Source organism: Manis javanica, chromosome 6, assembly GCF_040802235.1.
Source record: "Manis javanica isolate MJ-LG chromosome 6, MJ_LKY, whole genome shotgun sequence".
NCBI classification, from domain to species: domain Eukaryota; kingdom Metazoa; phylum Chordata; class Mammalia; order Pholidota; family Manidae; genus Manis; species Manis javanica.
In genome coordinates this window covers 101,387,274-101,411,304 of record NC_133161.1, presented here as the reverse complement: position 1 = coordinate 101,411,304, position 24,031 = coordinate 101,387,274, and the positions used below count along the sequence as shown (strand labels likewise).

The 24,031-nt window shown below is 46.3% G+C and overlaps 1 protein-coding gene across 12 annotated transcripts in view; it reads right to left on the bottom strand.

Moving 5' to 3' along the window:
- Positions 1 to 7,297: 7,297 nt before the first annotated feature.
- The window catches only part of IKZF1 (IKAROS family zinc finger 1), a 96,250-nt gene continuing 79,516 nt past the window's right edge, over positions 7,298 to 24,031 (bottom strand). For 10 of the 12 annotated variants that reach the window (XM_073239124.1, XM_073239128.1, XM_036992940.2 and 7 more), the window contains one exon: positions 13,809 to 18,261. In XM_073239124.1, coding sequence (XP_073095225.1) covers positions 17,552 to 18,261 — 710 coding nt within the window. In that variant the 3' untranslated portion in view covers positions 13,809 to 17,551. The other 2 variants (XM_073239130.1, XM_073239131.1) reach the window with 2 other exon arrangements.

Genomic DNA, 24,031 nt, shown 5'->3' with positions numbered 1-24,031 from the left:
TGTCAGAGAACCTACTGATGCCCAGGATTCTGGGAATACTAACTATCTCCTGTGACAGAGAACTCAGTATTTCCCAGGAAGGCTGGTCCCTTTCTTTGAGAGCCTTTATTGTGGCAAGGGTTTCCTCCATCCTGTGATTTCACACCCACTGTTGCAGTCTGCTCTGTGCTCACATGTAATCAGCCCCAACGCTTCTTCCAGCCATTGATCAAATAAACGTTTACTGACAGCTGTTGGTGTTAGTGGGGATACATTGATGAATGGAACATGGGACATGTTCTGAAGGAACTCTCAGTCTAGTGGGCCCAACAGACCATGTGCAGAAGTGGGTGCGGAACATCCCTATTCTTGGTGTTTATAGAGTTTATGTGAGGATTGATTTCAGGAGGGTTAGTGGTTGAATGATAGATTTCAAGGGTAATCTGAAAATCAAACCATAAGCAAATGATACCGATAAAACATTTACCTGTTGCAAGCCTGTTTCCACCTTTACCTGGCTGACTGGAGTACATTTTTAGCACCTCAGGGCTCAGAATCTCCCAGGGCTCAGCATCTCCCTTGCCAATGGGGGAGTGGCTCTTGGGGCTGGGTGTGCAGGAGTGGCTCTGTCCTGGGGGCCACAGGGGCCAGGAGATCTCCTGGAAGCAGAAGGCTGGGGCAGCAGCACTGCTCCGTCCAGGCCTGCCTTCCTCTGCCACTAGATGGAGAACTTCTCTCAGCTTTCCCCAGGGCTCTGGGGAGGCCATGGAGGAGGCTGTGCACACCCTTTTGAATTTTGATACCATTTTAAGGAATTCCAACTCAAATGTTAGGAAGCATTCAGTTAATTTTTTAAAAGCTCAAATTTTGTGTTTCTTTAGTTTATTTTAATGTACTGCACTTATATTTAACAAATACTTAATTAATTGTATTTTCAAAATGCTCTGGCCTATATTTATTCTTGGGAGATTTCCAGCAGAATGCTCATGGACACTTGCTTCTACATAAGTAAGAAGTACCTGGAAGCCCTTGTAAGTGACCTGTTCTTTCCTGGACCAACCAGACATGATGAATGGTGTGGGGGCTAGGGAGGCTGGGGCCAGCTTCCTTTCACTTTCACAATTCCCTCTATCTACCAGAGCATTTATTCCTAAGTCCTCAGCACAGAGACAGACACAACAGAGCCTCAAGCACGAGCTGATTACCCGTGAGGGCATTTTGGCTGCTCTGTCTTCACACCCGTTCACCCACTGAACCCTCCTCTTAGAGACAGCGTTCAGTCTCTATTTCTACAGAGGAGGCAGGTCAGACCTAGTCATTAGCCCACACAGCACCTCCCTCCCCAAGAGGTGGGAATTAGGAGCTGCGCTGGCTTTGGCCCCTGAGTATGTGGCTGTGTTCCTGGTCCTGTGTTTTGCAGTGGGGCCCCGAGAAGCCGGCACATTTGGATGGCTGCAGCCGGGTGGTCACAGGCCATGCTGGGAGCCCTCCCATGAAACCTTCCAGAGCTGTGCCCCACCTGGTCTGGGGACCGGTGTAGATCAGAGACACTGAAGGAGGATGGAGATGATCTGAGCCAGTATTTGTCCTCAAGCCGAGATGCAAGAACACCTTGAAACCTAGGGACAGGGTAGCCTGGCAAGGGGAGGGTCCCAAGATGCCAATGCCTCCTGCCCCCTGGAGCCCCGGATTCCACATCGTGTGAATGTGTGGAAATAGCGGCTTTCACGAGGAACATTTCTCTAACTGCAAAGGAAATTAGGCAAGCAGTTTAGTTAGGAGAAGCAGAAGCAAGAGGAAAGTGATTTGCCTTTTTTTCCTCTTTTTCTCCTGGGAGGAGGATGATCCTGCAAGAATCTACCAGCAGGGCATAAAGAGTCCTTCCCTATTTGCTGGAAATGCCACCTTTCTACTGCTGCTCCTCAGAGTTTCTGTTTTGCAGGTAGCTGCTGGCAGGAGGGGACTGGAGGTCACAGAAGAGCCCAGCCAGGGCTCAGACCCACAGCGACAGGGTGGAAGTTGAGGAGATCCCAGGGTTCCAAGTCACTGGGGACAAGTAATCCCCATGTTAGCCAACACATTGAAGGGAGCAGTGAGCCTGCTTTATAAAAAGCACATGTCCTCAGGCAAGTGGGATTTCCCTGGCTGGCAGAGTAAAAGGCATGATCCCTAAAGGGGAAGTGAAAGTTACTGCATAATTTGAATATTGAAGGCAGGCTTCAAGATCCAGTTCCTCTGGCTTCATCGGGAACTGGCTGGGAGCACAAGGTTTAGTTGGGAAGGGAACTGATGTTCATTGCCGCCACCCTGTGCCAGGCACTGGGCTGGACACTGGGGGTGGGGGCAGAGGCACGGGGTCGATGAAAGGTTCCATATCTGCACTGTCCAGTACAGCAGCCACGGCCAAACATATGTAACTGAGCATGTGCAATGTGACTATTACAGCTGAGGGACTGAATTTTCTATTGTATTTAATTTTCTGACTTTAAATAGGCGCATGTGGCCAGTGGCTGCTGTATGGAATGGTACTGTTACATGCAGAACCTCTGGGGAATGGAGCAAATGCACTGTTCTGTAGGCTCTGGCATCTCCAAGCTACAGGTGTGCAAAGGGAAGCTCATTTTCTTTCAGCAAAATCAAGAAGTCATTTGCTTTTTGCTTTTGTGTATTCAGTCTCTCCAAAGAGCCTAAAGGGGTGTGTGTGTGCACCCACAGCATGTGGCAGTGACTAAGACATCTTAAGGATGAGAAAGTGTTTCTCTTTTTCGTTGCTCCACATGGTTCTGCGTGGATTCCATCCAGGTGGGTGGGAGTCTGAACTGCTCTGAGCCCCGTGGTGTGCTGACAAGGGTTAGTCCCATCAGCTGGGGGACCCCAGGGGAGGCCGGCGACTCTCTAAGCCTCTTTCACATGGTCTGTGAGATGACGGGGTAAGGACACCGTGTTGCAGGATTGCTGTCCCACTGCTGCTGCAGTGTTCCTTGTATTGTATGTCTGACCCACAGAAAGCTTAATTGGTGATGGCATGTCTGTGCCCACTGGGAGGAGGCTGCGCTCAGCCCAGTCACGGGAGGGTTATTCATTTCCCGCATCCAGCACCTTGGTAAGCAAGGCCTGACACTGAGAACTGATCTGCTTTTCAGGCAAAGCTGGAAATGCTGGTGGAGGCTGCTGATGCCTCCTTCTTAGATAGGAGAGAATGGACATTTCCTCTTCATCCTTATCCAGAAACTCTTTTTACTAAGAAAGTTTTAGATCAACAGAAACTGATGTTAGGATGTGAAGCAAGGGATGAAAATTATTGCACAAACGTCTACTGAACACCTACTTCGTGCTATTAAGGTAAGCACTGTGCCCTACTGGGTGCTTGGCGGAATGCTGGGAGGCTGGATGGTCAGCTGTGGCTTTACAAATGAGCTTTTTAAGACTCCCTCCACCAACAGGGATTTAGTTTTATCCTATGTTTGGATTAAGGATTTTGTGTAATGTACAGCAGGATCTGTCAAGGGAAAGAAGCCCTCGCTGATCCCGGAAGGCGGACCCAGCCATCGTGTGCTGTGTGTCTGCTTGACACTTGGCTAAGGCTTTGAAGGTAATAGTTACATGTAAATACGTTCAGTATGGCAGAAACTTTGCTTTCTGTGTGCTTTTTTCTGCTCAGTTTTCTACTACTAAGTTTCCTTCCGAATCACCAGTCTTTCTCAGAACATGTCTTTATTCCATCATCAGAACTCAGGCACACACACCAGAGAGGTGAATTTTCAAGTTACTTATCCTGTGTTTTTCCCTAGAACTATTTTGACTGCCCCTGGCCCCAGCCTCTCAACATAAAGTATTGCAAGCAAGTTTTACACTACCAAGGGAAACAATTTTGAGGATTCTTCTAGTTTCAGAGGAGAAATGGAGGGGTTGGGCTGATGGGCAAAAGGATTGAAAGCTATAAACTTCCAGTTACAAAAATCACTAAGTCATGGGATGCGATGGACAGCATGGTGGCCATAGTTAATTATACTGTGTTGCGTATTGGGAAGTTGCTAAGAGAGTAGATCTTAAAAGTTCTCATCACAAGAAAAAAAATTTGTAGCTATGTGTGATGATGAATTTTAAAAATGACTGACTCTAAACCAAAACATCTACATGGCAAATATAAATATGAGTAATATCTGAAAGATCTAGTCATGGGGGGATATTTGGAAAACAGGTAACTTGTTATCTTAACTGATATCTTTCCTTTTCCTTTACATTACAAATAAAACACTATATATATATATATATATATATATACACACACACATATATATACATACATACATACACACACATATATTTGTTAAGGTATCATTGATATACAATCTTATGAAGGTTTCACATGAGCAACATTGTGGTTATTACATTCACCCATATTATCAAGTCCCCCCACCAGCCCCATTGTAGTTACTGTCCATCAGCATAGTAAGATGCTACATAGTCACAACTTGTCTTCTCTGGGCTATACTGCCTTCCCTGTGCCCCCCTGCTACATTATGTGTATTAATCATAATGCCCCTTAATCCCCTCTCCCTTCCCTGCACCCCCCCTCCCCCCAGTCCCCTTCCCTTTGGTAACTGTTAGTCCATTCTTGTGTTCTGTGAGTCTGCTGCTATTTTGTTCCTTCAGTTTTTCCTTTGTTCTTATACTCCACAGATGAGTGAAATCATTTGGTGCTTGTCTTTCTCTGCCTGGCTTATTTCATTGAGCATAATACCCTCTAGTTCCATCCATGTTGTTGCAAATGGTAGGATTTGTTTTCTTCTTATGGATGAATAATATTCCATTGCTTATATGTACCACATCTTCTTTATCCATTCATCTACTGATGGACACTTAGGTTGCCTCCATGTTTTGGCTATTGTAAATAGTGCTGCGATAAACATAGGGGTGCATATGTCTTTTTGAATCTTGAATCTTGTTTTCTTTGGGTAAATTCCCAAGAGTGGAATTCCTGGGTGAAATGGTATTTCTATTTTTAGTTTTTTGAGGTACCTCCATACTGCTTTCCACAATGATTGAACTAATTTACATTCCCACCAGCAGTGTAGGAGGGTTCCCCTTTCTCTGCATCCTCCCCAGCATTTGTTGTTCCTTGTCTTTTTGATGTTGGCCATCCTAACTGGTATGAGGTGGTAGCTCATTGTGTTTTTAATTTGCATTTCCCTGATAATTAGCAATGTGGAGCATCTTTTTATGTGCCTGTTGGCCATCTGAATTCCTTCTTTGGAGAAGTGTCTCTTCATATCTTCTGCCCTATTTTTAATCAGATTATTTGCTTTTTGGATGTTGAGGCATATAAGTTCTTTATATATTTTGGATGTTAACCCCTTATTGGATATGTCATTTATGAATATACTTTCCCATACTGTAGTATGCTTTTTATTCTGCTGATGGTGTCCTTTGCTGTACAGAAGCTTTTTAGTTTGATGCAGTCCCATGTATTCATTTTTGCTTTTGTTTCCCTTGTCCAAGGAGATGCATTCAGGAAAAAGTTGTTCATGTTTATATTCAAAAGAGTTTTGCCTATGTTTTCTTCTAAGAGTATTATGGTTTCATAGCTTACATTCAGGTCTTTGATCCATTTTGAGTTTACTTTTGTGTATGGAGTTAGACAATAATCCAGTTTCAGTCTCTTACATGTAGCTGTCCAATTTTGCCAACACCAGCTGTTGAAGAGGCTGTCATTTCCCCATTGTACATCCATGGCTCCTTTATTGTATATTAATTGACCATATATGCTTGGGTTTATATCTGGGCTCTCTAGTCTGTTCCATTGGTCTATGGATCTTTTCTTGTGCCAGTACCAAATTGTCTTGATTACTATGGCTTTGTAGTAGACCTTGAAGTTGGGGAGCATAATCCCCCCTGCTTTATTCTTCCTTCTTAGTATTCCTTTGGGTATTTGGGGTCTTTTGTGGTTCCTTATGAATTTTAGAACTATTTGTTCTAGTTTGTTGAAGAATGTTGTTGGTATTTTCATGGGATTGAATTGAATCTGTAGATTGCTTTAGGCAGGATGGTGTGCTAGTTCATTGTTAGCATATAGGAATGCAACAGATTTCTGTGTAATAATTTTGTATCCTGAAACTTTGCTGAATTCAGTTATTAGTTCTAATAGTTTTTGGGTGGTGGATTCTTTAGGATATGTACAATATCATGTCATTTGCAAACAGTGACAGTTTAACTTCTTCCTTACCAATCTGGATGCCTTTTATTTCTTTGGGTTGTCTTATTGCTGTGGCTAAGACCTCCGGTACTATGTTGAATAAAAGTGGGAAGAATGGGTATCCTTGCCTTGTTCCTGATCTTAGAAGAAAACTTTCAGCTTTTCACTGTTCATTATGGTGCTGGCTCTGGGTTTGTCGTATATGATCTTTATTATGTTGAGGTATTTGCCTTCTCTGTCCATTTTGTTGAGGGTTTTTATCATGAATGGATGTTGAATTTTGTTGAATGCTTTTTCAGCATCTATTGAGATGATCATGTGATTTTTGTCCTTCTCTTTACTAATATGGTATATGATGTTGATGGATTTTTGAATATTGTACCATCCTTGCATCCCTGGAATAAATCATATTGATTATGATGATCTTTTCAGTGTATTTTTAAATTAGGTTTGCTAATATTTTTGCATCTATGTTCATCAGAGATATTGGTCTGTAATTTTCTTTTTTGTGGTGTCTTTGCAACACACTAGATATAGTATTAAGATATGCTACTACTTTAATATTGGCATATTGCTTTTATTTTGTTATTATAAATCCCACTATCCTGGATATCTGGGCTCTGTGAACACTGAATGACTTTGGGGAGATTACTTGTCCTGTCTGGACCTTGAGATTCCGTATTTGTAAACAGGTGTAATGGAGCCTTGTAAGAATTACAAGAGCATCTATGTAGGGCTCCTAGCACTGTGCCTAATACAACCAACTCAAATTTTTTTTCATATCTCCAGGAATTTGACAGCTAGAATAATGGTATTTTCTCCAAGGCCTGAATCAAAACATATATGATATAAATGATACGTTGCTACTTTTCATATGTCAACACAGATAGGACCTGAGACTGTTCTGAATTGCCCAGGCCCTAAATGTCACCATCGAGTAGAGGCATAGGCTGCTGAAGATGATAGCCCTGCCTCTTTCTCTCCTGCCATAAAGAGAATAGACTTACTCCCCCAGTCTTGACTCTGAAATCCCCATTACACCCATGTTGGCTGCAGAAGGATGTGCCCTCGAGACAGGTCCTCTGTCCTGGAAAGGCAGGAAACAGCTCATGCAAGGACTCTTCTGTGGCAGAGACACCAACTGGTTCCATGGAGCGCTGGGGGCACTCTCCTGGCCAGGGCCTGTGCTGTCACTGCAGTTTCAGGCCCAGGATATGTGACAACCTCCAAGTCACCAACCTGAGCCTGTGTCTCCATCCATGTCCGAGGGTGCTGACAACCATCATGAGCATCACAGGGCCTGGTATCCCAGGACTGACTTGCTGGGCAGCAGCCTGGGGCTTCAGTGCTGGGGGACAGCCAGGGAGCTTCTACAAGATTGGGACAGGTTGGGTGCGGTTCCCAGTGCTCTGAAGGGTCTCTCCTCCTAGAGTGATACACATATTGATACTAATAAAAAAGGGGTGGTGGGGATTTTGTGGGCTAAATCTATTTGTGGGATTAAATAAACTATGCTCCATTCTTCTGGAAGCCTTTCAAAGGCTAACTTGTAGAGTGCATCTCCTAGAGGTGGCAGGAGCCTGTGGCTTTTCCTGAATCACTTGGCCCACACTCCTTTTTGTATTATGCATAATGGGCTTTAGGAAATGTGGCTCAAGGGTGACTTTCTGTGACCTTGAAAAAGTCACTCAGCTTCCCTGGCCTTAGTTTCACTACCTGAAATTGATGCTCACACCCATCTCCACCCTTCCTCCATAGGGCCAAGCTGCCGCTGAGCAGCCTGGCTGCTCCAGGACCAGGACAGGGGGCGCCTCCTCCCTCTGGTCTCCCTGCACTGGGCTGTCCCGTTTGCACCCACAGAGGCTGCAGGCCCTCCCAGGATACTCTAGCCAAGATCAGTGGCATGGCCTTCCTCCAGTGATGTTCCCTTTGGGCCTCTAGACCTGCCCTCATGCTGTCATTCTGCCTCAAATTTCTTCACTCCAGCAACTAGTTAGATCTTTCAGGTAACTCCCCTTCCTGAATTTTTGCCTACTGGATCTGTCCATTTCTGATACAAGACTGTTGGGGTCATCAACTGTAATAGTGGACTCATCTTTCCCTGCGTTCCTATCAGTTTTGGTTTCCTATATTTTAATGCTCTGTTGCATGCATGTTAAGAACTGTTTTGCCTGCTTGGAGAACCGACCACTTTATCATGATGTAATACCCTCTTTATCCCTGACAGGTTTCCTTGCACTGCAGTCTGCTCTGTCCAAAAGTTACACAGCCACTCCTGCTTTCTTTAGATTAGCACCAGCATGACAAGTCCATTTCTATCCCTTTGCTCTTAATCCACGTCTTTCTACTTAGAGTGACTTTCCTGTAGGCAACATGTCCCTGGGGCTCATTGGTGGGTCTACTCAGGCAAGCTCTGGGTTTTAACTGGCACATGTGCCCTGAAGATGTTTGAAGGGAGCATGCCAGTGGGATTCTATCTGCCACATTTTCTGCTGTTTTCTACTGGTTGCCTCTGTTCTTCATTTCTTTTTTAGTCTGCCATTCTCTACCTTCTCTGGTTTTCACTGAGCATTTTGTGTGATTCTGTCTCTTCCCCCTCTGTCTCTGTGGCTCAAGATTCGGCTGAAATGCACTTGGCCAGGGGATGCGGCAGGCCTGCCTCCCTGCCTTTCAGCATCTCTCATTCCAGTACAGCAGCTCCCTCAGGACCACTCAGCCTGTCCCCTGGCTGAGACCCACTGCAAGGGCCTGAAGGCTAGGATGCAGAGAGGACCGTCTAGGGGAGCCTCAGGCTGCCCAGGGCAGGCCTGTGTTCTACTGCCTCCTGCCTTTCCCTGGGAAGAGTGACTTGGGCTTTGAAGCAAGTGGAAAGATGGGAGTGGGCTTCAGAAGGAAGAGGTGTGGGCTTGGGGTCCAGGTCATTATCTACCTCAGGGAGCTCAGGGAGTGGGGTGGAGGGTCCATCCTATATCCCACCCTCCATGCTGCACCCTGACCTTGAATGCTGCTGTAGGTTTGTGGATGACTGAGGCAAGACCTCTGCCCTCTGGGGGCTCACAGTCCGATGGAGGAGGTGGGCCCTTGACTCAGCCCTGTGAAAACCAAGGCCCAGACTCAGATAAAGCTTCCAGGGATGCTGAGACCTGGTCTCGAGAAAGCCCCAAGAATTAGGTACAATGAGCCCAGCATTGCTACCTGAGTAGGTCAGCAGCTGGGAGGCTGGAGAGAGCACTTGGGGTGGGGTTCAGGCCGAATGCCACTCTGGAGAGGTGGACTTGAACTCTGGAGCAGGCTCCCTGAACTCTGGAGGTCCCAGGGATCATGGCAGGCCACCCTGAGCTCACACTGCATCATCAACACACAACTGTGTTCCTGCAGGATGATATGAGGGTAATTCAAAAAAGGGATCCTGATGCTTAATGGAATGGATCTGGGTGTGGGCAAGGGGGAGCCATGGCAGGTTTTGGGACGGGCAGTGTCCAGAAGGGAGGCGGACTCCGAAAGGGGAATCAAACCGAGGGCCCCAAAACCACAGGCCCTTCTTGCCGCGGGCCTGGGCCCGCCCTCGCCCACAGGAAGTAGGAGGCACAGTGGTGATGAGGAAGCTGTGCAGGTGCTGGCTGGGAGCAGGGCGTGAGGTGCCCCAGGAGGTGACACCGCCCGGGAAGCCACAGTGAGCGCACCGGGGAGCCTGGCCTGCCCGAGGGCTTCCAGGAGATGGGCGGGCGGGGAGGGTGCTGCAGGGCAGGCCGCCCGTGCCCACCCTGAGCCTGTGAGCTGGGCTGAGGCCGAAGGATGGCAGGGCGGAGAGGGGAGCTGTCTGGGCTGACTCACCAAGGGAGGAACAGAACATCTTTGGACAATTCACACACTCAATGTCACATCTAGTTGGTTTGACAAAACATGGGAAAGAAGAACTGAAATTTGTTAACTGTACCGAGATCCATGCAGTTCACTTCAGGGGACAGTTTTGGTACCAAATTATCCTTGTTATGCAAATCTCGCCCCCAGCGGCTGGTTCCCAGTTGTGCATGGGGATGGTGGTGACTGCATCTGCTTCCCCTTGTGCCGATTCACTCTGGCAGCCACGGCCATCTGCTCGCCCTGGGCCAGCGCCCTGCTGCCCAGCAGCAGGGAGGCACCACAGCTTCCAGACAGGGGCAGCCTCAGGAGACAGAGCTTGGGACTTCGGCCTCGCTCCTGTGCTTGGCCTTGACAAAAGCAGAAAGAGTAAGCGGGCTTCCCAGTGAGGGTTCCACCTTCCTCCCTAGGGAAACACTGCCTAGGACTTGGCGTTTTTGAGGCATCAGGTCCAGGCCCATGAGGCACCAAGTTCCTCATTTCTTCTCTGCCAGTGTCTCTCTCGAGGCCCCACCTTGCCTGCCCACAGATGTTGCTGCAAGTGTCCTGGATACTCAGCCAGTGGCTTCTTCTCAGTCCCGTCCTCATTTCATCTGCTTCTTTGGGACCTGCTTATGGCTTCTCTTTTTGCATTGAGGAGTCGTGAGATGCTGTACTCAACAGGCTTTCCCTCTGCTCGAAAAATCGTTTCCTCTCCTTGGCTGTCCCAAAGCTGTCTCCTCCATCCTGCCTCTCTCCCTGAACACCCTCCTATGCCCGCCACAGGTTCCTAACAGTCGAGTGCTGTGACTCTGAGCCCTGCAGCCTCTCTCTAAAGCTGACCCATTCTCATCAGATAATTGCTTATACAAAACCACACTCCCCTCTTCAAACCTTCTGCCCATCTCCCCTTTTCCTACTAACAGTGCATACAGGATCTGAGATGTGGGGCCAATTCCTCCTTAGCCTTCAATGAGCAATAGATTTAATCATCTTACATGTATGGTTATGTAACAAATATCTGTTGAGCACCATCTCAGTTTGTAGGGTTGCTACAACAAAATACTAGAAGTGGGTGGCTTATGAACTACAGAAATTTATTTAGCCCAGTTCTGGAGGCTGCAAGTCTGAAACCACAGTCAGCAACAGTCTGAAAACAGCAAGTATTTTGGTTTTCCACTCTCTGATTCTCTTGCTTATATCTGAGTTGTTTCAAACTCAAGAGGCGAAGAGAAAGACAGGAATTATTACCCCTCTTCAAAAAATAGAACCTGGTTGGGTGTGGAGAACAGGATCAAGGCTGTAACTGCCTTGAGGAGCGACAGGATGGGGAGTTGGCTTAGCCTACTTGGGGAAGCTGGTCCCATATCTGGCGAGTGGACTCCATGCAGAACTCCAGCTCCAGAGAGTGGGTCTCTAGGAACTGCATTTGTAATAGCCACCCAGCTGATTCTGAGCTGCATTTGAGGAATCTGCGTGGGGGACTGTTGGATAACCTGGTGCCTGGGGAAAGATGGAGAGGGTGAGGAAGTCTCGGGTAGCCACAGCTGGGAACGGGGGATTTGGGTTAATGGTGGGAGAAGCTGATGGGAGGGCAGGGCCTGGGTTGTGAGGAAGAACAGTTTTCTAAGAGTCAGGGACCCATGTCCTCTCTTAGAGCAGGGTGGGATGGGTTACCTGGTGAGAGGCGGGCAAACTCCGCAGCAGGAGGCAGCACCATGGCTCTGCCCTCATGGAGCCCCTGGGCTCTAGTGCTGGGCAAGGCCAAAGGTGTTCAGAGAGATGCCCTGGCCTTAAAGGGGCACAGAGCTCCTGTGCGGGTGGTCTGAGAACTTCCCCCACGTCTTGTACTGATTGCTCAGCTCCTTGAGTTTCCTTTACATACCTTGCTGTGTGTCTGGAGATGAAAGGCCTCACAAAAGACCATAACTTTGGAAACAGCCAATGGGATTCTGTTCCTTGAGAGTCCATATGCTTCCAATGAGAATGCGAGGTTTCGCCGAGGAGTCACAAAAGCCCCAACACATTTTATTTTAATAAGAAATACAACTAATTAATTGGAAAAGGAATCAGGGATTTGGTCTCTGAGCTGCCAATTCTTATGTTTAGCTCCCTGCATTTCACACAAACATTAAAATAGAGGGTGACTTTTAAAACTGCAACATTCATCAGAACTAGAGGGATATGCACAGGAGCAGCTGTTTCAGAGGCAATGAGGAAACGCCCCCAGGAGCTCCCAGGGCTGCCCCCAGGGAAACGTGGTCTGGGAGTTCAGGGGCTGCTCCAGCTGTGCTGGCTTTGGTGGCAGGCTGGCAGCTTTGTGTCCACATATCACTTTCACTTGGGTTGTTCTGGCCCTCAGCGCCTGCTGCTGGCTCTTCTTACCTCACTGGGGCCCACCTGGGACAAGGTGCTGTCCCCTGGGGCCCGCCTGGCAGATCTTTCCTGACTCCCAGTTCCAGATGTGCATGTGAACTGCTGTTGGTCCTCACTGTCACCCTTTGAAGGGGGCGCCCCACCCAGTCAGCCTCTCCAGAGTGAGGCGCATCATTTGGGCCCATTGAGCGGATGCTCCATGGACTCACCAACAGTCTGCAGGGACCAGGGGATGGTAAGTAGACACCAAAGGGTTACAGTGGTGAAAGTTCCTGCTAATTATATGAGAATAATCCTTCTTATGATGGCCTAAAAAAAGGGGAGTGTGAGTCAAGAAATGAAGCCTAATACCCTACCAGTGCCTCTGGAGATGGACATTTGAAACATTGCTCTCCCCCAGTGGTCACATGTACTCCCACAGACTCAGTCATTGTGGGGCTTGAGCAGCGAAGATGTAAACAAACATGGTCTTCTCTGTCCCCATCGAGCCCCCACCCTTTTGAGTTGCTTTCCCCCTCAGTGTGAGCCCAGCTTAGTTGTCAGTGAATCTGACCCTCTCTCTTTGTTCTTTGGATCCATGATCACTGAGAAGTCACAAGGCACAAGGCCAGTTTTTTTGTTTTTTGTTTTTTTCTGTATAGGTGCCAGTTTTTAAGTGGATGGTCACACCTCTCCATGAAGGCAGCACACCTTTACGGTGAGGTAGTCCAAGTGGGCTGCAAAGGTCCTGGAAAGATGCTGCCTTGGGAAGCTCCAGTATTTTTGAAGGTCCCTTTTGGGACCTGATGCCTGGGGCCACTCTGAAGCAGTGCATTCTGCTTATTTCACTGGGGTCTCACCTCGTTTGGATCAAATGCTTTACTATGTAAACTGGTCTCATCTTATTCACTAATCTGAACCCGTATGATGTCTGGCCACTTCTCCAGGATTTTCACAGTGTTTGCAATAATGCAGCCCTGAAGCCAAGCTGAGATAAGCCTTCTGGTTTCACCCAGCCCTGGCCTAAATGTGCTGAGTGAGAGTCTGTGAGGTGGCCACTGTGGTGGGTCACTGTCTTCTGTGCTCCCACAGCCATGGGCCTGCCACTGGTGGCATCATGAAGTGTGCGATGAATAGCTGGAAATGTATTTCTTGTAGCCCACTACCTCCACCCACCCTCAAGTCCACATTTGGAAGTCAAAGACTGAGCCTTAGTTCTCCAGGGCCAGCTGGGCTGAGGACAGGAGGCGGTCAGTCTGCTGAACTGCCCAGCTATGCTGCAAACAACATTGCGGCACACGATCACACGTGGGGCCCAGCTGGTGCCTTCCCCTTCTCCCTACCCCAAGGCGGCCTCTGCCCTCTCTGACAGCAGCAGGCGGCCACTCTGTGGGGCCCTGTCTTACACCAGTGTGGACTTCATGGGATGGGGCCGACAGGGTATTCATTGCATTTATTTGTTCTATCACTACAGAAGAAGCATTTCAAAATGTGTACAAAAGAATACTCTATTCCGCCAGGGGTTACACCCCTTGTTCACAGCTAAACAGAAATAATTTAACATCATCGTAGAGGCAGGTTGGAAATACAACTGCATTTCCTCATTTACAATCCTGTACATGTATTTGCCAGAGTGGCAGCTGAAGACCTAAAGCTGCATTGAATACAAACAAATTGGACCTTAACAGTCACCACACACAACATTGTAAAAAAGTGTATTAGAAAGTATTGGAAACAATATTGCATATTAATATCTCGTCACACTTGTTCACAGTGAGTGCTATGCAACAAGAGCATATGTGCTTTTTTTCTGATGCCTGGACATCTTAAATAAGTCTGATTTTGGTTCACTATAAAGTAAAAAAATCCACATTGAACTGAATGAGAGAGATCTGGATTTTAAGTAGAGTTGACCCTTCATTATTGCTGGAACTTAAGAGCAGGACAGAGAAATACATTTGCTTCATGGTTTGTGTATATAAGTCCATTTCATCTTGCTTTTGTTTTGGCAAAAAGAGGACTCTATAAGAGTCACAAAGTAATCTGAACAAAACAAAAAAATCGCACAAAAATAGGAAAAAAACTCAACAGAAACAAAACTCACATTCTTGTAACATGTAGTTCTTTTTCTCAAGGAAGATTTTAAAATTTCATTACATTGTTGATTCTGAACAGCAAGTGGAACATGCTGGCATCTGAAGTGACTGGTGCTGGGACATGCCCTTTGGTGATAAAGCAGTAACACAGTTCTTAGGGACTCTTCGTCTAGGTCAAGCCCATGCTCTGTGGCACCCATCACAGAAGGGACCTGGGCAGGGGGCAGGAGTCCAGGCTCTGCATGGAGGGAAGCTGGGTGACAGGTGGGGCAGGAACACTAAACAGTGATTTCTCGTTGAAGTCAACAGATCAACCTGCTATAGCGGCTCTCCTTTCTCTGATACTTAAACACATGAGAGTGCGTGAAATGTAGGCACACTTCAGTACGCAGCGGTTCCCAGGACACACACACCCTCAAACAACAGAACAAACCACACAAAGAAAAGGTGTGAGGTCATGCAGAATCCTACTTTTACCAGCTAGGTGCAAAACGGTAACAGCTTTTGGTACAGAATATGGCCACCTCTCAAACATAATTTAATTACTTGTTGACGTTATGTGAAACCTTACTTTAAATACAATAGTTCAAAGAAACATGGTGTTACGATAAGAAACCACAATAAAAGGTGTGTAAATAGACAGTTATATAGGCTATAAAAGGCCGTGGGAGGAAGGGGAAAGCATTTTAAAAAGAACTCCTGTAGCGATTATTTACAATTCTGGGTAAGCTTTGTTTGAAGCCATGGGGAAAAATAACTCCTTTCAACTAATTGACGCTGTGGATGGATGGACTGGAACAGAACGGGTGCAACTGGCCAGCAAGCTGGTAAGAAGTCTATCACCTCGAACGTGTTCACTTGGAGGAAGTGTTATCTTTCTCAGGAATTGCATATTGGCCTCAAGCTGTCAGCAGCCAGCTCCTATCTACTCTCTTTTACTCAGGGCACTGGTGTGCCATGGTCTAAATTATTACCATTTTATTTCCTGTTTCAAAATGCTACACCATTCTGTAATCAAAGAAACCCATAACCCAGGAATGCTATCTGTGTAGACTCCCTCCTTTCAACAAACTCAAATGCACTCGGGCAGGCCTGTTTCTAAAGACTGAGGGTGAGTAATTCATTTGCAGAGTCTATAATGAATCCAAAGGAACACGAGTCAGGTTCTGGCTGCTCCCTGGGAAAATTCTTCCAGTGTTTTTATTTCTGGAAGGTCCCCAGACCTTTCACTGACTTAGATTCATTTCTAGCAGTGGTTCTCAACTTGGGGTGTTTGTCTCCAGGGGACATTTGGCAACGTCCGCAGAGATTTTTGGTGGTCAACTGAAGATGCTACTGGCATCTACTGAGTGGTGACCAGGGATGCTGCTAAATGCCCTGCAGTTCTCGGGAGAGTCCCCATGACACGGAATCATCCAGCCCCAAGGTCAATGGCACTGTGACAGGCACCCAGGGTTGGGATGACATGTGGAGGTGCTTACATGCACTGTTTCCTGTTTTCTCATGTACATCTTGGTTTAGTTTTGGCAAAGACAAGAACTGTAAACATCTGAAATTGTGTGCTCTTCCTTGTTAGGTGGTCAGGATTATTTTCCTAATGAGGGGATAGCCCTGAAGGAAGCCCCTCTCTGGTTGGGACTCGGACCCCCAAGCACTGCACTGGGGCTGCAGAGAGCACTGGAAGTCTAAGCCTGCAGGGGAAGCTCTGCCTCCAGCGTCACCTGCCCCTTCCCTGTTCTCCCTCATGGGCTGGTCACCCAGTTACCCAGTGAGAATGGGTGCGGGGCCATCCATCGTATTTATGTGTGGGCACCCGGGTGCTGCTTTGTCCTTGCAGGAGAGAGTTTCAGACTGTTTGAAAGGTTAGTTTCAAGCAGGTAGGTTCTGTGTGCCAGCAACACTGGATGGCTTCACTTGTCTTATTTCTGTGGTCTGAAAATTAATGGTCATTTTGAATCCTTCTTTTAAGGATTTTAAAACAAGAATAATATACAGTGAAGATAGGGAAAGAAATTTACCAACAGGAAGAAATTTAGACCTGTGGCTACAAACAAACATGCACTTTTGTGGGTGGGCCCTTATGCAGGAAAACAGGCTTCTGGTCATAGGTAGAACCAGCCTGGAGGGAATAGATACCCAAAGGAAAGATTGGAATTGGGAATAACACTTTGGTTTCTGAGGAGTTTACTGTCTGAGAGGCTCAAAAGGAACTGAGGTCCAAATTTCAGGGTGGGTGTTACAAATGTAGTGAAAGACTCTTGGCCATTGAAGGAGTGGGGCTGGGAAGCAAAGGACCACAGTCTCCAGTACACTCACAGGAACAAGAGTCCACTCCACCTGCAGCAAGCCTCAAGGGCCGAGCAGTATTGCCTGGTTTGGACATGGAGGATGAGTCTGAAAGGCTGTCCCTCCCATTGCACCCTCCTCCCACCATCTCGCCCTCTGCCCAGGGTGCTTGATGGTCACAGCTTTTCCCCAATGACGTATTTTCCTGTGTAGAATATGACTTAGAATAGCATCTTTAAAAAACTGCAGGCTCTCCGCCCTAGATGCATGCGGCCCCAGGCTGTGGCCTCGGCATGGTGTCTAAGCCCCGCTGCGATGGCGGTACCTCACCTGGGGCGTCTGCTCACCTGGAGCCCACAGGCACTGGGACACACCTCAGGTGCTGTTGCTCGGGGCTTCCGGGGCCTGGGAAACCACATCTGTGCGGAGTGAATTACGCGTGAACTGGCTCATTCCTTCCCAGGCTTTGGCCTGTTTTTGTAAGGTTCTCTCTGACAATGATAAGCAGTTTGGAGGAGGGGTTTCTGGGAAGCGGCATGAGTGGGGTTCAGCTAGCAGTCTATGAAACGTCTACTAAGACAGCAATTTTGGGAGCTCCACATGTAACCCTGCACCTAACAATAAAACTCTTATTTTCAAAAAGCAAATCAAATCCCAACCAACCAACTGAAACAAAACGAAACAGAACACCACCTAGAAATCAAAGCACAGTGTTCTGGCGCAGTCCGTGCTGCTGGCAGGAGGGGCGGGCAGTGGCCCGTGTGCTTTTCTTGGAGGGGGTCCATGCCGCACAGGGGGCTTAGCTCATGTGGAAGCGGTGCTCCCCCCGCGTGATGTGGGACGAGAACTCGTACCTGTCCTGGCTGTGGTAGCCACACATGTTGCACTCAAAAGGATCACGGAAGCCGTGGCAGCCCATGTGGATGGTGTACATGACGTGGTCCAGGAAGAGCACCCTGCAGTGTTCGCACCGGTGCACCTTCATCGGCTCCCCGCTCGGGCCGATCACCCGGAAGGCGTCCTGGGAGCTCTCGGAGGCCGCCCGCAGCACGTCGTAGGCCTGGTGCTCCTCCTTGATGGACAGGCCGTTGCGCGCGTGCGGGTTGATGTGGTTGGTCAGGTAGATGAGGCCGCCCCGCTGCTCCTCGTTGTTGCTCTCGGTGTCTGTGGAGTCTTGGCAGCTGTTGCTCGGGGACGCCTCCCTTTCGGAGGACACCGACTTGGCCTTGGAGAGCAGCAGCAGGTTCTCCACGGCGCTGTCCTGGGCGGAGTGGTTGGACCGCGGGGGGCCCTCCACATGCGGCTTGTGGAGCTGGTACATGGGGCTGATGACTGGGACCACCTCAGAGCTGCCTGGGGGCATTTGCACGAGGGGGCGCAGGGACTCGGCCCCCAGGTAGCTGATGGCGTTGTTGATGGCTTGGTCCATCACGTGGGTCTGCATCATCTCATTCTCCTTCTCGTAGCTGGCACTGCTGTCATAGGGCATGTCTGACAGGCACTTGTCCCCTGTGGGAAGCAGGTGACAGTCTGTGAGGCCTGGAAAACCTCTGTGGTAACAGCTGACATCTAACCCAAGGGGGGCACCGACCTAGTGGTGTCCCGGTGTGCCTGCAGACGTGCAATGTGAACACCTCCACGATACTGGAAGGTGGAGCATCTCTGTGGGCACCTAGCACAGGGACCTGCCTGAGCTGCCCTTTAAGTAAATGTGGCTGGACAAATGGGCTGTTGGTGGCTGGTAAGGGTGGTGGCAGCACAATGAGTAGCTGAAGCCAAGACGGTGCGTGTCAATTTCAACAGCACATATTCAAACAGACTACACAAATATGTGTGTCTTTTCCTATGCATGGTATAACTAAGCAGTATTACATTTAATTTAAGATTAATTTTCAAATGATGTGTTTTCAATAGAGTGTTCTAAGTAATTTACAATACCTAGTTAATTTATCATAAATTTATTTAAGATACACAATTATAAGATTGTTCACAATATGCATTATGTTTTTACTTAAAGCATTACAAGATATATTTTTAAATTCATAACTTGAATAACTCTAGAATGAAATTTAATCAAAATATATGATACTGGTGTATTATTTATAATAAAATGATATCATTCTTGTCAATAATGCAAAGCTGGCTCTGACTCATGGAGAGAGTAAAAAATATGGTCAGTCCCCACCTGATGCTCCTCAAATCTCACCTGCCCTGCAATTGTTAGCAGCACTGGAGCCACGGGGTGGAAATTTGGGAGCAAACTGAGGAAGGTGCCAGGTGAAGGTGTGCCATTCATTTGTTCTTTCAAAGATTACTGAGCATGAATGATGCCCAAGGAACTCGCCAGCACTCAGCAGCAAAGAGCTTCACCTCAATAATAGTCCCTTTGTTAGAGCAAGTAGGCTTCCTGGGGAAAGGGGAAATCTGGGACTAGCTTTGGCTTCTTGAAGATAGCTTTTGCATAAAAGTAAAATGAGTTTCCTTGAAGATACACCTTCTTGATAAATTCAGTATGAAACCATGGCTTAATATGCAGATCCACTCATTCACTGTTTGGCCTCCTACTGTCAGAGCTGCTGACTGGCTTTCCTTTCAGTGTAGTTAATTCCAAGTCCAAGCCCTTGGGCCATGCTTGTTTACATTTTAGCCCTCACAAGCTGTTTTTTCCTTCAACGCATCTTCATTGAGCTTTTACCATAAAGCAGACAGGAGGGATAGAGAGGGGAGCACATGAAATGGTCCCCATGGTTAGCAGTGTACAGCTAACAGGGTAGAGGGACATTAAAGCATGCTTGCCCAGAGCAGTTGGGTAGCATCCCAGTCTGAGGGGCCCTGGGGAGAAAAAAAAGGCTTGCTTCCAGAGCATCACACAGGCTTGTGAACCTAGAAGAATCAGCCAGGCAAGTGGAGTTTTGTGTCCCAACGACGGGAGCAGCAAGGGGAAACTGAGATGAGAAACAGCCCAGAGCTTTGGAGGGACAGAATGAAGGTGGTGGGGCCAGAGCCCTGGGCATGGGATGGCAGGGGACAGCGTCACATCGGTAGGCAGGGCTGGACCAAGCAGAGGCTTTGCCCACAGGCGGATGGGAAGCCACTGAAGGGTATGAAGGCAGGAGGGCCCTTCTCAGTTGCCAGGGCAAGAACAGGTGGGGAGGGCAAGGTAGGGAAGGTAAGGTAGGGAAGGTAGCCACAAGGGGCCAGGTTATAGGCTGTTGGTGGCTGGTAGGGTGGTGGCAGCACGGAGTCCCCACACCTCCCACACCTGACATTGAGGTCTGCTGGAAGACCTGCCATTTTAGCAATGGAAGGACAAAGTACTCAATAGCTCATAAATAGTCCTTTAAAAAAATTCTCTGTCCATTGATAACTGTCCAGGAGTACGCTCCATCATGCCATACAGAGCCTTTAGGTCTCATTTCTTGCTTTGCAAGGGAAACTTATCATCTAACGGCCTGGCTTCCATTCATTCTAATCTGCTGCTGGCCAAGAGTGGCACATGTCCTGATAATGGTACAGTGTGATCCTTAGATTAAGGGAAGAAGACCTCTTGGTGGCTGGTCACACCCTCGGCAAAAACTCGGCAGAAACTGAACAAAACAGGATCTCTTTGGAAGCTGGGAGGCAGTGACACAGAAGGGGTGTCTCTCTCCATTAAAGGTTACGAGAAGTAGTTGGGTAGCATTACTGAAACCACAGTAATTTTTAACTTTTTGTTTTGTTATGTTTTGAAGGCTAAAGGTCTTGCTACACCAATTCTAGAACAGAATGAATCCATTCTGGCTTGTCCCCAGTCTATCCCTCTACCAAACCCTGGCAAGGAGCAGAGTTGGAGGCAACTTTGAGGCCAATGCTAATATATACTAACAGGTTTACAGCCCCAATAAAAATGCCACTTTCCCATCTAATCATACTGTTTCTCCACAAAGTCACTGGCTCTGTGGTTATCCAAACAGCCAATCAGATCCGTTGTTTTAAAAACTTGGTTATCAACAACAAATGAGTGTAGGGAAAAAAAGACATATTTAGAATACGAAGGAATATTGAAACTATCCACAACATTTCTCTTCCGTAATTCTCCACAGAGTGAGAAAACTAAAAACCCCCAAAATTCACTTTGGCAATTGGCTAAGGAAACAAACATATTCTAAAGTACATATTTTAAAAAATCAAGGACCAAGGAAAGAAATTCTGGTACAAGATACACAGCAAAGCTTGGCTGCTGATGTCATTTCTAAAAACTTTACATATGAATCAATAAAGTCCTTACATTTTCCTCAGTATCCTCCTGTCTGTAGAGAATCAATTCAAATAAATGTCTTTTTCCACTCCTGATCAAAGAGCAGTTGCTGAAGCCTCGGGTAGCCAGGACAGACTAACTAACACTGGCCAAGCAAGCAGTGAGGCCTGCTCTCACGTCCTCTATGCTGTTGGCGGAGGTGGAAGCGACCCAAAGCCCTGAGCATCTCCCTGTGGGGAGGAGAATCACTCCCCCCAATTCAGTGATAACTAGTCTAGGGCATTTAAGCAGAATCTCAAAACGAGGGAGAGAGAACAGAGAGAGTTTTTAACAAAGCCTGCACTTGGCCTCACCTGCATTCCCTCCTCCACCCACCCCTGGCATTCTTTAGAAATGATTTAGAAAAGCCAATATCTCTCACAGGGGAAAAAAAAATAAGGCTCACATACAGTAGGAAGAATGTTGACATGTCAATCAGGCTCTATTAGCCCAAGATGGAAAGAAGTGTCATGGTTACTGTGAAAATATTTTCTAGAAATACAAGGGAATGTAGGAAGAAAGGAAGTAAAAAAGACCAATATAGCCCATCCCTGGAAAAAAGCCTAATTCAAGGAAGAGAGGAAATGTCTCGTATTTGCTTTGTGACATGGATTCAATGACAGAAAATACTGAAAGAGCATGTTAAAGCAACAGAATGAGATGAAAGAGGAGATTTTGGATCTCAAGAATCAAAATGATGTTCAAAACAGTATTACTACAGAACTGACACATGGATTAGAAGCATCAGGTAATAGAACATAAAATACTAAAAATGGTATTACTGACATAGAGGAAAAGCACAAGATCATAACAGTGAATAAATGTGAAAACAATTTCAAAAATAAACTTAAAAAAATACTAACAGATATAGAAGACAAATTTTCTGACATAAGGACAACTGGGATCCCTGAATGGAGATCCTAACAGATGGAACAAAAGATGTTTTCGTAGAAAAGAGAACTTCCCAGAGATCAAGAGAAGAAGAAAGTTGGAAAAGGTTGCTTGGATGTAAAGTCCAACCAGTTAACAGATTAACCAAAATAAATAGAAATAGTACTAAAAGGACCAGGTCTGAGCCTTGAATCTATTTAAATGTAAAGTTAATAAAAAAACAGCTAAACTACTATGAGAATTATGATTGCAGAATAGAATGTGGATATTATGAAACTGGGTGATATAAAAATAATAATATAACTAAACACTGGGAAATAAAATAATGTCCTTATTTTTCAAAGCCAGTAGATACCACCTAAATTGAAACAAGTGGATTAGAAAATGACTTGAGGGTCTTGTTTTTCTTACTATATAATAATGTACTTTTAATTTTAGAGAAACTCTTTAAAAAATGGTATCTTTCTGTGAGAAAATGTTTATTTGAAGATCAGCCAATGTTTCCAGTTTTGTTTGCTTCTTATTTCACCTCTAAAATTTAAGACATATATAAAAGTGATACTTTCACTTGAAATAGCATTTATAGTATGATAGTAGCTCATAGAAGTGTGTGTTCCACACCAATCTATCAATCTGCCTGCTCATCATCCCATTCACTCCCACAGCTATGAAGAGAAAACTACTTACAATGATGTTCAGCTACTCTTTAGATTGGTAATTTTTGGATGTTGGATTTTGTGGTGATTGGAAAACACTCATCTTTGCATTAAAATTTTTTATATTAACCATGTGTCATTTTAATAACACAACAGGTTTTTTTTCTTTCCTTGAAAAAAAAGGTAATATACCAAGATAATTATAATGGGAAGCAGGAATATTGATCATTGCTTTTTTCCTCTTTATTTCCTGTTCTGTATTTTAAAGATTTTCTCATCACAATCAGCAGAACAAGAACAATGATTAGCATTGCTATGTAAAATTATCCCTTTTCTGACGGGCTTCATCCATCCTGCCGACCTATATCAGATTATCCCAGAGGATGAGATCTTAGATGACATAATGGTGAGGAATGTTGCTGGCAACATAAATGTTTATTTACATTCATGAAAAAGTTTAATTAAAAAATTTTAGCCACATATCATGCATCAATTAAGCAAAAGTATATGCCATTCTGAGCAATATTCAACATGAAAATAGTGTCATCTTACATTTCTAAGGTACTTTCCAGTGATGAGAACACTGCCACATTCATTATCCCTTTTGCTCCTCAGAACAGTACTGGTTGGGAGGCAAGGCAGGAGCCGCTGCACCCATTGCACTGATGGGGACAGAGTCCACTGACACGTGCTCAAAGTCAGTAGTCATAGCTGGAGCTGGACCCTGAACCCAGGTCTCTTGAATGCAAACCTGGAGCTCTTTCAACTCCATTGCTACTGGGCCAGCATATATGACAATAGCTATATTCCTACATATTTTCTGGATTTATATAAAGGATAAATTCAGCATCTAGAGGTGAAGAGGGAACTTAGGGACCAATCCCTTTTTTATTTTAGAGATGGAGAAACTGGAAAGTTAGGGGTCGTTAATCAAAATCCCATCAAATTGAATTGAGGACAAGGTGGGCACCTGGGACAAGAAGAGGCATTATTTTAGAAATAATCTGCTAATCACCAGGCTCTTGGGGAAACGCTGAACAGGATGCCCAGTGGCTTGTGGGCCCTTCTTTCCGCCCCCACTCTAATTCCTCCTCCAACTGTTCCCATTACACCTCTGTGTGCGCTCTCTCCCCTCAAGGCTTCTTGTTCACCTAAGCTTTGAGGGTTTATTTTATCTATTTATTTATTTCTTAAGTAGGGAAGCATCTAAATCTCAAGACAACACCACATTGCAGTCTCACCCGAGGCAGTATCGGATAGTGTCATTTGGTTTGAATTCTCTTTGAATTCTCCAAAAGCTGAAACGGGCTGCAAATGTTCCTTGACAAAGCCCTTGGTGTGCTCTGGCTTCCTAACGTGAAGGAGGAAGTCGTATGGCGTCCAAGGTCAGGGATGCTGCCAACAGGCAGTCCCCCTTGGTGCCCTGTGTTGTGCGCTGCCCAGCAGGGGGGCCCTG